Below are 11,227 nucleotides of genomic sequence, written 5' to 3'. Positions count from 1 at the left end.
GTAGCTCTTTCCTCTTCTTCTCTGCCTCTGCCCCTGGGGATGAACTCTGTCTACCATTGGGCAAAGAGTTTTTATTGACATAATTTTTCCCCTTTATTCCCCACATCCCCCAACCTTACCAAACCTTACCAGGTGCTTCACCACATGACACCCTCTAATGAAGAGGCTTGCATTATTTATTTATTTATTTATTTATTTATTTATTTATTTAAGTTTATTTATTTTAAGAGAGACAGAGACAGAGACAGAGACAGCATGAGTGGAAAGGGCGCAGAGAGAGAGAGGGAGACAGAGAATCCCCAAGTAGGGTCTGCACTGGCAGAGCCCGACGCAGGACCGATCCCACCAACTGTGAGATCATGACCTGAGCCGAAACCAAGAGTCAGATGCTTAACCAACTGAGCCACCCAGGTGCCTCTAAAGATTGTATTTATTTTATTTATTTTTATTTTTTTTATTTTTTTAACATTTATTTATTTTTGAGACAGAGAGAGACAGAGCATGAACAGGGGAGGGTCAGAGAAAGAGGGAGATACAGAATCTGAAACAGGCTCCAGGCTCTGAGCTGTCAGCACAGAGCCCGACGTGGGGCTCGAACCCACGGACCGCGAGATCATGACCTGAGCCAAAGTTGGACGCTTAACCGACTGAGCCACCCAGGCGCCCCTAAAGATTTTATTTTTAAGTAATCTCTGCACCCTGTGTGGGGCTTGAACTTACAACCCCACGATTAAGAGTTGCATGCTCCATCAACTGAGCCCGCCAGGTGCCCCTCCTGGACTCTTTTATAAAGATGCCAGTTTTACTGGGATAATCTCTGGTACTTTAGAAGAATGAGTTTCTCATCCGGAGCCTGGAGAAGAGGAGGAATGCCGGAGGGCGGGCAGCAAACAGGAGGCAAGCCCGGATGTCCATGCTATCCAGGCCTGGCTCAGTGACAGTCTCATGCTCCACCAGCACTGGCTGGGCTGGCACTCGGTGCCCCTCGCTCTACTTGGGGTGAATGCTGCCAGCCCAGCTGACCTACCCAGATGAGCCGGGTGGGCAGGAGTGGGGGCAACATGTAGAGTATCTTTTGCACTCCGCCAAGGCTGTCTGCACGCACTTGAGAAAGATAATCACCAGCAATAACCTTGAACTGGGCTGCAGGTTAGTCTTGCCTGGGAAGCATACGCCAGAGGAGCCCCACCCTGAAGGACCTACCCCCCAAAGGTCCTCACATCCAAGCCAGGCTTGCTCTGTGTGTCCCTTCCCTGGGAGACCCTGCTGGCTTCAGTGGTAGTTGATTTGAAAAACAAACAAACAAACAAACAAACAAACAAACAAAAAACCCAGAAACAAAAATAATGGGTGACTAGGTTAGGTGTGCCTGCCCTCAGGTATGTTTGAGTTGACACAGGGGGCAGTGGTCCCCTACCAGAGTTTAGGCTTGATTCACCCACCACCCCCAGTCCTAATCTCAGAGACATTTCAGAAAGGTGCATGAGTGCTCCAGACCCACCCTGTTCCCCAGTTAGCCTGAGGAATGGGCCACAGCCTCAGCTTTATTTCACAGAAAAGATCAAAGCTGGGCTCCAGAGGGTGTTTGTGCTGTCTGGTTCTTTTGGGAAGGAATCTCGGTGGACTGTTGGTGTTGGCTCCTCAGGCACCTGTTGATATAATTTTCACCTTGATTTAACTGTCTCACCTTTTGCCTGGATGGCTGCCTTTATTTTCATAGAAAAGATCAAGGCTTTCTGTGGTTCAGGAGTGGGTGGGGCCAGAACTTTGGTCGGCAATGGGATAGTCTCCTTGACGCCACCTAGTGTCAGATGTAGCCCATGGCCGGGGAGAATGCCTGCAAAAGGGGAATTCACCCCTCTGGAAACACTTGGGTCCTGGCACAGTGAGAAGACAGAAATCTACTCCTGAAGGTAATAGTCAAGTGGCAGCCACTGAGCTGGCATGAATGAAATAATACTACATGGCAATGAGTGCTAAGAGCGGATGTGGCACATTCAGGCATGCCCTATGCCCTGTGAGTACAGAGCAGAGACCATCTGTGTGTAAGGACGAACAGGACTTGGGCAGGTGGAGGAGACAAATGTCCACTGCCAGGGGTGAGTGCAGGTGGAATGCTCAGTTTAGGGCAGCGGCTGAAGGAGGTACCAAGAGAAGACTGGAAAGGGAGATGGGAGCCTTGAATGCCAGAAGAAATGGTTTGACTTCACCTTGAGGCTCAGGGAACATTTTGAAAATTTTAAGCAGGGAAGTGACAGGTTGGAAAGGGTGGGTTGGAATATGAACATGGTGGGCCAGCGGTGTTCTGAGGAGTAGAGGAGAAGAAGTAGGGAATGAAGACCCTTGTGAAATGGGTATGCCTGGGAGTTGTTGAATGCCTTTCGAAGGCTGGACGGGTTCAGGCTGAAATCACCTCTTTAGTTGTGGCAGGCAGTTCTCCTCCCAGGGGTCAGAGGGTTTCAGAGTGCTTTGCGGCTACACAGCCAGCTCGAGCTTGGGGGCAAACTTCTTTGGGAGATGGGAGTTATTAGTCAAACCCATTTGTCAAAGAAGGCTGGGGTCTGTCTTTGATCTTTTACCCCTGCCCTCAACCCCACCCCAAGCCAGCTGTGAGCACCCACCCCCTGTGTCCCAGTGGTGGGGGGGGAGACATCACCTAATTTTTTTAACCTTTATTTTTGAGAGAGAAAGAGAGAGAGTGCAGGTGGGGGAGGGGCAGAGAGAGGGGGACAGAGTGGGTTCTGTCTCGACAGCAGCGAGCCTGATGCGGGGCTGGAACTCACAAACTGTGAGATCATGACCTGAACTAAAGTCGGATGCTCAACTGACTGAACCCCCTGGACTCCCTGAGAGACCACCTAATTATATGACTGCAATTTATCCAGTACTGTACTCTCTACTTTTTTTTTTTTTTGCATTTTGGGGAATAACCTCAGAAATGATGACAGATTCAAGTTAGAGGTTCCCAGGGAGAGCATCTAAGATAGCCACCTTCAGTTAGAGATGGGAAGGTGACATTCCTAAGTTACAAAGGTAGATAATTCTTTTTTTAAAATAATTTTTTCATGTTTATTTATTTTTGAAAGAGAGAGAGCGTGAGTGGGAGAGGGGCAGAGAGAGAAGGAGACACAGAATCCAAAGCAGGCTCCAGGCTCCCAGCTGTCAGCACAGAGCCCGACTCAGGGCTCGAACTCAGGAGCTGTGAGATCATGACCTGAGCTGAAGTTGGATGCTTAACTGACTGAGACACCCAGGTGCCCCACAAAGGTAGATAATTCTAACAGCACGAACTTTTTGAGTGCTTTAATCACCCATCTACAGAGGTAGGTATTCCTTGTTCTGTAAATGAAGAAACTGCAGACAGGGAGGAAAGTGGTCCAAGGACTCCTACTTGGTAAGGGGGTGTGCATGCTGGGGAAGGAACCTGGAGTCTGAATTCTGAATTTCTGGTGTGGGGTGGGGGCTCTTGCCCCTCCATCACCAGAGGCTGCCTTCCAGGCCACAGGGAGGTCACCATGGCTCCCAGCCATCTCTGCTCTGGCAGGAGCTGCCCTCTGCCTTCTTGGCTTTGCCCTTCCTCCCACAGGGCATAGCTCAGTGCTGAGCTTGCAGGAAATGTGCTTCCTGAAGCTGGGACTTCCCCATGGAGGTGGAGGGGCAGCTGGGCATCCCTGGCCTCAGCCTAGGGAATGACTCTGCTCAGCCACCATGCATCTCAGGAACTCAGGGCAGCTGCTCACCCATCAGGTGGGCAGCGAGGGTGTGGCTGTGCTCTGGGCACACGGCTGCTCCAGTCAGGGCCGCAGAAGGCAGATGGGAGGGAAGGGTGTGGCCCCCATCGAGGGATCCCCAGCACGATGAGGGCTCAGGCACATCTACATGGGGGTCAGGCAGTGCAGGAGCCCACCACCCGGAAGGGAATGTGCTTGGGTGTGTGTTGTGGGGGTGGGGGTTCTTTTGAGCCCACACAAAGCCTTGTGCTGAGACACCACATTCCTGCTGGCTGGGCTTCCTGTTCCAGATGCATTCTTGCCCCAGAGTCACCAGGGAGACCGCTTGGAATCTAGCCCCACATTCTCCAAATTCAGGGCGAGATCCGACAAAGGTTCCCTCCCTTTCCCTCCCTACCCTCTCACTTTGGAGGAAGGAAGCCACCTGATAGGCCAGCCCTCCAACTCCCCGACCCAGGGAGGGCTGGGGTGGGGTATGACACTGCCTGCGGGGTTTGGTGCCACACATCCTGTGGGACCTGCATGAAGCAGTTCCTGCCAGGCCCTTCGTTCATTTCCCTGTCTGTATCTGGGAAAGAGGAATGGGGCGGGGGTGCTGTCTAGGAGGACAGGGTTAGGAGGAGGCCACCCAGACGACCTGTGGCTAGCAGAGAAGGGCTTGGCCTGAAAATCAAGGTGTTAAGAGATGTCAGGTAATTCAGGCACTTGGCTCTCATTCTTTCTCAGACCTGGTTATAGGCCTCAGTTTCCCCATCTTCTACAGTCGGAACCTTACAGTTTGTGGCTCTCTGGCAAAGGTTCCTGTGTAAGGTATTTGAGGAAGGGTATGAAGGAGCATGGAGCAGAAGGGGTGGGCAGACTGTTTTCTCCCTCCCAGTTAACAGCTGCTTCCTCCCAAGGGCTCTGGTTCCAGCCCCTCCCCCAGAGGCTCAGGTGCAAGTTTGCACGTCCACCAGTCTCTTTATCTGCCTCCAGGGGATTTGGGTCCTGCTGGGATTTTTCCAGCCCTGTCCCCTTCCTCAGGAGGATGAGGTTTTCTTAGAGGCCAGCAGCCCTCTGGTCACCAGGCTGTGTCACCTTCGGCAGCTCCCTAGGCTACCAGCTTGAAAGCAGGCTGGGACCCTTTAAGGGTGGGGGCTGGTGGAATCCCAAGGGCCAAAAGAGGGTTGGGGTTGGGGGACAGGGAAGTAATTCACACTTCCACCGCCTTCAGGCTGCTTCCCTGTTCGCCTGGCTCACTTTCCTAGATCGTGAATTCCCCCCTCCCCGCCAGGCCCCAGCTTTAGGGTGCTCGGGTGCGGAAGAGGTACGGGACAAGTACGGGACAAGGAGGGGATCAGATCTGGTAACAAGGCGCTCTGCAGTTGTTGGAAAGGATTTCCACGTGGACAGGAATCATTTCCCCCTTCTATCGCGTCAGGTTTCGAGTGGCTGAGTGACGTGCCCCAGGCACACAGCAGGGAGTGCAGGGACAAGCGTGCAGCCAGCACGTGGGACTCCATTTCCTTCCGCGCGGCTGTCCAGTCCCTACCGACCCTCCACCCCCATTCCCAGCTTCGTTTCGGCGGCAGGAAGACAGACCAGCATGTGAACCGCGGGTGGGGGGTGCCCGGTAACCCCGCACCTCGAGCCAGACAGCGTCCCCAGGCGGGGGCTTCCGTTCCCCGGCCAGGGGCGGGAGCGTGGGACTGCCCCGGGCCCGAAGGACCGGGGACCCAGGCCTTTTCCCGGCTCCCCCGCGCGCTCCGCGCTACCCGGCTCCCAGCCCCCGCCCCTGCCCCCCACGGCCCCACTCGGCGCGCCCACCCCCAGCCGCCCGCACACCTGCGCGCCCCTCCCCCCTGCCCGCCCCTTCCCCTCGCCCCCGCGGGGAGTGTCCGGGGGCCGCGCCCAGCCGGGGCCGGACGCGCGTGCGAAGGCCGCCCGCCCGACAGCGGCTGGGGGACGTGGGCCGGGATCGCGGGGCGGCTGCAGCGGCCGCGGCCGGGGCGCCGCGTCGGGGCCGGGAACTGGGCCATGCTGGGCCGGCGGCGCGTCTTCGCCGTGGAGCCGCTCGGCGGCCGGGGTGAGTCGCCCACCCCCAGGCCGGCCCGGGCCTCCTGCCCTGGAGCCGACTCCCGCGCCCGGGCCCCGGTCTGTGTCCCCTGCCCCAGCCCGCACACCCCGCTGGAGGCGCCCGTCCTCGCCGCCTCCCTTCGGACGGGCTGAGTGATGGCGCCTCGCACTCTGGAGACTCTCTGGGTTTGGGCTTTAAGTCAGCCACCACCTTCCATCCCACTCCCTTCGGGCTCCACTTCCCTCTAATTCCCCATCTGGATCCTTCTCCGCCCAGCCCTTGCCCCGGCCGGCAGGTCCGAAAGCCCCCCTCCCCCCCCCCCCAGCGGCGGCGGCGGACCCGTTCCCGAGGTAGACTTCCTGGCTGACCTCCTTGGCCAGAGGGGCCTGGCCTGGCACCCAGCTCTCCTGCGTGGCCGGCGGTGAGACGTGAGCGGCCCTCCATCCTCTCCAGCTGTAGTTTGTGCATCATTATTACAGTTGGGGACCCAGCGCGTGGGTAACCCCTGCCGCTGCTTCTCCTCCTACCCCCTCCTAATTCCAGTTGGGTGTGTTTTTTCCCCCCAACTCTCCGCAAAATCTTCACTACTTCCCATTTAAAAGAACAGAAGCCCGCAATGGTTATAGCTGTTGTTATTTTATTACTCTCCCCCAGGAGCTCCAGGAGAGACTTCATCTTGCATCCTGATGCTAGTTTGGACCCCAGGCTTCCTGCTTTGTGCCCTTTCCCGTCTCTCTGAAAGCTGGAGGGTGGGGGTGGAGGTCGTAGCCATGCTGCCCAGTGGGGAGGAGTTGAAGAGACTGGGGCTCCCCATTCATGACCTGGAGGTCTTAGGCTGACCCTAGGCTCCAGAGCACAAGGGCTCCCCAGAAGAAAGCAGCTACTCCCGCAAAGGAGGGTGGCCATATAAGGAGTTGATAAATAGGACCTGCAAGGCTTTGCCCATATCCTGGGTCTGTGATCCTTAACAAAGACTATTTGTGAAGGGATCTTGTCCTACCTTCTCCAGCCAGGGATGGGGAGATATCTGGGCAGGGCCGTGGCTGTCCAGTCCCAGCCCCTCCCTTCACCTCTGGCCCAGGACACTCCTCCCCTGGGAATTTTGCCAGCTTCCAGGAATGCTGGGGGTGTTCAGGGCAGTCTGCCCAGCCTGATACTCACTGTCCTTGCAGATGGGGTTGGCGAGGACCTGGCACGCAGCTGTGTAGTACCTGGAGTCAGCAGCACCTACCGAAGGATCCCGGACGCTGTTCAAGGTTGCTCCCTGGACTCCTGGAAAGGGGATGGCCAGCTGAGAGGTGTCAGGAGGCAGGAGCCACTTCTCAAACTGGCTTCTCGGGACTCTGGAGTGGAGATGGTGGTTGGGGACAGCCCCCTGGCCACCTCACCAGGTCTTCCTCAGGACTCTCTGGACTTTGAGCCCACAGGGAGCCCTGATCCCCGGGCCCTTGCTGCCATGGAGCCTCCTGCCCACCTGAGCCGGCTCCTGGCCAACCGTAAGCTGGAGCAGGTGCTGGAGCGGTCTCGCCAGCTCCCGACTTCCCCTGTTGGCATGTCACAACACCACTACTCCCTGAAGCCACCTATCAAGCCTGAATGTGAAATGCCCCCTTTTGGAGCAGGGGAACAGGAGGCCACTGAGGCAGAAACTGACCTAGAGGCAGGTCTGGAAGGAGCAGAGGTGGTGAGTGTCAACTCTCAGGCTGGGTGAAGAGTGCAGTGGAAACGGTCTTTTTACATGGAGGGGTGGGTTGCTGGCTGGTGGGTCCTCCCTGACTTCTTCTCCTTGGAGCTCTCTTGGGGTGGGGCATTCCTTGCCTCTAATTGCCGGGTTGTGTCTCGGCTTGTTGCCTCAGCCCACTCCCAGCTGTGTGGAGGTGAGCAGTATGGGGGACGGCCTGGCAGCATGCCTGGCCGGGCACTGGGAAGCCAGCTAGGGGTGTGTGCCTCCTCTCCCTGGCCCCTCTGTTCCCATCTGCTGACTGCCTAGGATGGGAGTCTGGTTGAGTTCAGAAGTCTTCCTTACCTCACTCTGTCCCACAGGTGGGGGGCCTGGGGCCTAAGGCCTGGGCCTGTCTCCCAGGGCAGGGTCTCCGCTATCTGGAACACCTGTGCCTAGTGCTGGAGCAAATGGCAAGGCTCCAGCAGCTCTACTTGCAGCTGCAGACCCAGAGGCCCCCAGGGGCGAGCGAGCTGCAGGTCGGGCAGGTGAGTGGGGGAGGCAGAGGAGGGCTGGGAGCCCTGCGAGCAGGGCTGCCTTCAGAACAGGCTCAGCCATCTAGTCAGGTCTTGAGTACCCGTCTCTCCTGTGCACAGGATCCTGAAGCGGTGGAGGGGGAGTGGGGGGAGCAGCAGCAGTGGCCACCGCCACCAGCCCTGGACCCTTCGCCTCCACCTTCTTGTGCCCCAGGCGGTGAGGTACAGGAACTGCTCAGCCAGACCCAGGAGACAGGTGAGCTGCAATTGTGTTTCCCTGTGTGTCTTGCCAACCCAGGGCCCCCCACCCCGGGCGGACCTCCTCAGTTCTGGTTTTGATGGGTGGCTTCCTGTTTCTGGCCCTGGGTAATGGGATTTTCTTTCTGAAGGGGCCAACACAGCTTCACCCCTAAAGGTAGGGGTTCCCGGTGCCAATCTTCCCAGGCTTTTAGAGGCTTCAGCAGAGCCAGCTCATATCTTTCCATCCTCCCAGGGACACAAGGTAGGTGATGGGTATGTGTGGAGGCAGGTGATACAGGATGGAGTCAGGGGTAGGGGGTGGTAGGGTTTGTAGATACCCTGAAGGCCAGAAACTCTGGGAAAATGACAGAACTCCTGATTGGAGCAGTCCTGGCTGTGGCGACTGCTATCTCTGGGAGCTCAGGCAGGGGTATGTTGTGGGGAGGAACTCTGTGGTGATCCCCTCACGCTCTGCTCAGCGGGATCTCTCCCACTGGAACAAGGTCAAGGTCCTGCTCAACCGGATCCGTTGGAGAAGCTCGAAACACTCTGAGTCCTCCGCCCCTCCTGATGGCCCTGCCCCAAGGTGAGTCCTGCGGCCCAGCCCAGGTTAGGGCAAAGGAAGGAGCCTGATGAAGCCAGAAGCTGAGACTGTAGTGCCAATTGTGGGTATTTTTTTTTTTTTGTCCCTTTGAAATCTGAGAGGTGTAGATAGTCTTGGCGAGGGTGGTGGAAGAAACAAAGTAGTTAAAGTGTCCCATTTACAGATGAAGAGGATGGGGACTGGGCTGGGGAAGGAAGTCCCTTTCCGAATCTACATGCATGCAAGGCAGTGACAGAGCCAGGACCAGCATATGGGGAGTCTCCCTCATGCAAGCCCAGCAAAAGCCTTCACCCCTCACTGCTGAACCTTAGTCCACCTCCCGGATTTGCTGGGAGAGCAAGGTTGGAACACAGAGGATCCCACAGGAGATGATGGGGGATAATGCTGAATAATTCTGTGGCAATAAGAAGCACTACGTCAACATCCCCAGGCTCCCCACGGCAGATAAGCAATGCTCCATCAACTCTGGGGCCATTGTTACCTTGTTTCCTCCTCCTAGCCTAATGCTTCCTTTCCTTTTTCACAGGATTGAGTCAAGGGGTGTCCCTGAAAGACCTCCATTCCAGCCCCTCCGGAAGACCTTTATGCCACCATTTGTGGTTAAGAAGCAACGAGCCAAAAACCTTTCTGTATGCTGAGAATTCCTGGCGCAGGGACATGACCTTGGGTGGAGGGGTGTGCAGTGCAGTCATCTTCCTCGCCCTTTGCCCTGTTACTGTTTCTGGGCACTGCCCGGAAAAGCTGCTGATGCTCACCCTTCTCTCTGAGGAGAAGGCTGGACCTTTCTCCTCTGGGCAGCCTGGCAGAGGAGCCCTGGTTCCCTGAGTGGCCCCAGGGTGTGGCAGCCCCTGGGCGCCTTGCTGGTTGCCAGAAATCCCTGGGCCTAGACAATGTGAACTAACTTATTTATCAGGAGTCCATGGAGCATGTTTGGCCTGGTGATCTATTGGGGCCTAGCATGTCGCAGATGTGTATTTATGCAAAGTGATACGTGTATCTCTGCAAGTCTGTCACTGTTGTGAACTGGCTGGATCCAACCATGTCTTCTGAATCATGCATTCAAAGGGTTGGTCTGGGTGAGGTAAAGGATGGCCACCTTCATTCCTCAGTGGGCAGTTACTGATCTGGAATCTTGCTTTCCTCCTCACACCCTCGTGGGCAGCCCTAAGACAGAGAAGGGTGCTATCTTGGGTTCCTCTGCATTGAGTCTTGCCTGTGGAGCAGAGTCCTTGAAGACTGAACCTGGAATAGAAAGGTCAGGGACAACATGGAAAATAGCAGAGTAATCTTCAAGGTCTGCCTTTAGCTGCTTTGGTCCCTAATAACCTTAACACATCAGAGTTGAAACCAGAGACTCATTCTAGCTTTTGACGCTAGACTCATAGCTTCCTACTTAATCTCCCAAATGGTCTAATGATACCTGCCCTACCTACCTCACAGTCTTATTAATGAAGATAAAATGAGATGAAACTGTCTCAGAGTGCTTTGTGAACAGGAAGGGGGAGGGTATGGGTGTTGGAAGAAGGCCAAGCTGGAGGGATGATGGGAAGGCCAGAGGATAAGGGAGGACTGGGGTTGCTAATGGAGACTAAAACGGCCAGTGATTAGCAGCAAGACTTAGAGCAGGTCACTTTACTGAAGTCTCAGGTTTCCTGGGAATTAGGGCACTAATTCCTGACCTAATCTTTCAGCCTTGGGAGGACTAAAGGAAATATTTCCTTTTTTTTTTTTTTTTTTTTAAAGAAACTCTCTGAGAGAGTGCAAGAGTGCACGTGCACGCAGGGTGAGGGGCAGAGAAAGAGAGAGAGGAGAGAATCCCAAGCAGAGCCTGACGTGGGGCTCCAGCCCACAAACCATGAAACCATGACCTGATCAAGAGTCGGATGCTTAACTGACTGAGACACCCAGGCACTCCTAAAGGAAATCTTTCTGAGAACATTATAAATGTCTACCAAAATGTTGTGGTAGTTTATTTACTACAGTCTGGCAGGTTCCTATATGTTTGCTAATTGAGAAAGGGCAAAAGTTTAGTCTCCTGTAGATATTCAGAGGGCAGGAGAGGAGGGTGTGTGTGTGTGTGTGTGTGTGTGTGTTATCAATGGAAGGACAGGGCTAGGGATAAGGTCACTGGCTTAAACCTGGCGTCTCCTAGAAATGACACTGATCAGGCACTCTCCTCCTTTACTCAGGAGGGGCTGGTTCTCTTGCGGCTGCAGCCCTGGGGTCTGCCAGAATGAGGCCAGATGTGGGGTGGTAGGTGCTCTCTTCCACTTGGGGGTCCAGCTCCTGCTGTCTTTGGACAAGGAACCAATGCTCTAAAGCCTGCTTTTCTAATGGGACACTAAAGCGAGGACACCGCGGAGGCCCAGCTTCCTCACGCGCATCCGATCGGGGAAGGTG

The 11,227-nt window shown here is 55.5% G+C and overlaps 1 protein-coding gene across 5 annotated transcripts; it reads left to right on the top strand.

The window, feature by feature from the left end:
- Nucleotides 1–5,593: 5,593 nt before the first annotated feature.
- CB1H8orf58 (chromosome B1 C8orf58 homolog) lies at nucleotides 5,594–10,297 on the top strand. Of its 5 annotated transcripts, none has more exons than XM_023252492.2 (7): nucleotides 5,594–5,796; nucleotides 6,960–7,471; nucleotides 7,831–7,995; nucleotides 8,104–8,239; nucleotides 8,373–8,485; nucleotides 8,727–8,809; nucleotides 9,354–10,297. In XM_023252492.2, the coding sequence occupies exons 1-7, from the start codon at nucleotides 5,748–5,750 to the stop codon at nucleotides 9,463–9,465; spliced, it is 1,170 nt and encodes a 389-aa protein (XP_023108260.1). In that variant the 5' UTR covers nucleotides 5,594–5,747; the 3' UTR covers nucleotides 9,466–10,297. The 5 variants fall into 5 exon arrangements, with proteins under 5 accessions (XP_023108260.1, XP_023108258.1, XP_044911331.1 ...); XM_023252490.2 differs by having other exon boundaries at nucleotides 8,703–8,809; XM_023252491.2 differs by lacking the exon at nucleotides 5,594–5,796 and adding an exon at nucleotides 5,859–6,215 and having other exon boundaries at nucleotides 8,703–8,809.
- Nucleotides 10,298–11,227: the final 930 nt, after the last annotated feature.

The sequence above is a fragment of the Felis catus genome, chromosome B1 (genome assembly GCF_018350175.1).
Source record: "Felis catus isolate Fca126 chromosome B1, F.catus_Fca126_mat1.0, whole genome shotgun sequence".
Classification (NCBI taxonomy): Eukaryota; Metazoa; Chordata; class Mammalia; order Carnivora; family Felidae; genus Felis; species Felis catus.
Note: the sequence above shows the minus strand (reverse complement) of the source record. Positions and strands in the feature narration are given on the sequence as shown.

What these genes read in the sequence shown, in the direction of transcription:
- CB1H8orf58 (XM_006930643.5), top strand. Translation starts at nt 6,803, where the DNA reads ATGGGGAGATATCTGGGCAGGGCCGTGGCTGTCCAGTCCCAGCCCCTC. An exon ending in GTCTGGAAGGAGCAGAGGTG is followed by an intron (nt 7,472 to 7,830) that starts GTGAGTGTCAAC and finishes TCTGTCCCACAG; the next exon opens with GTGGGGGGCCTGGGGCCTAA. An exon ending in CATCCTCCCAGGGACACAAG is followed by an intron (nt 8,486 to 8,702) that starts GTAGGTGATGGG and finishes CGCTCTGCTCAG; the next exon opens with CGGGATCTCTCCCACTGGAA.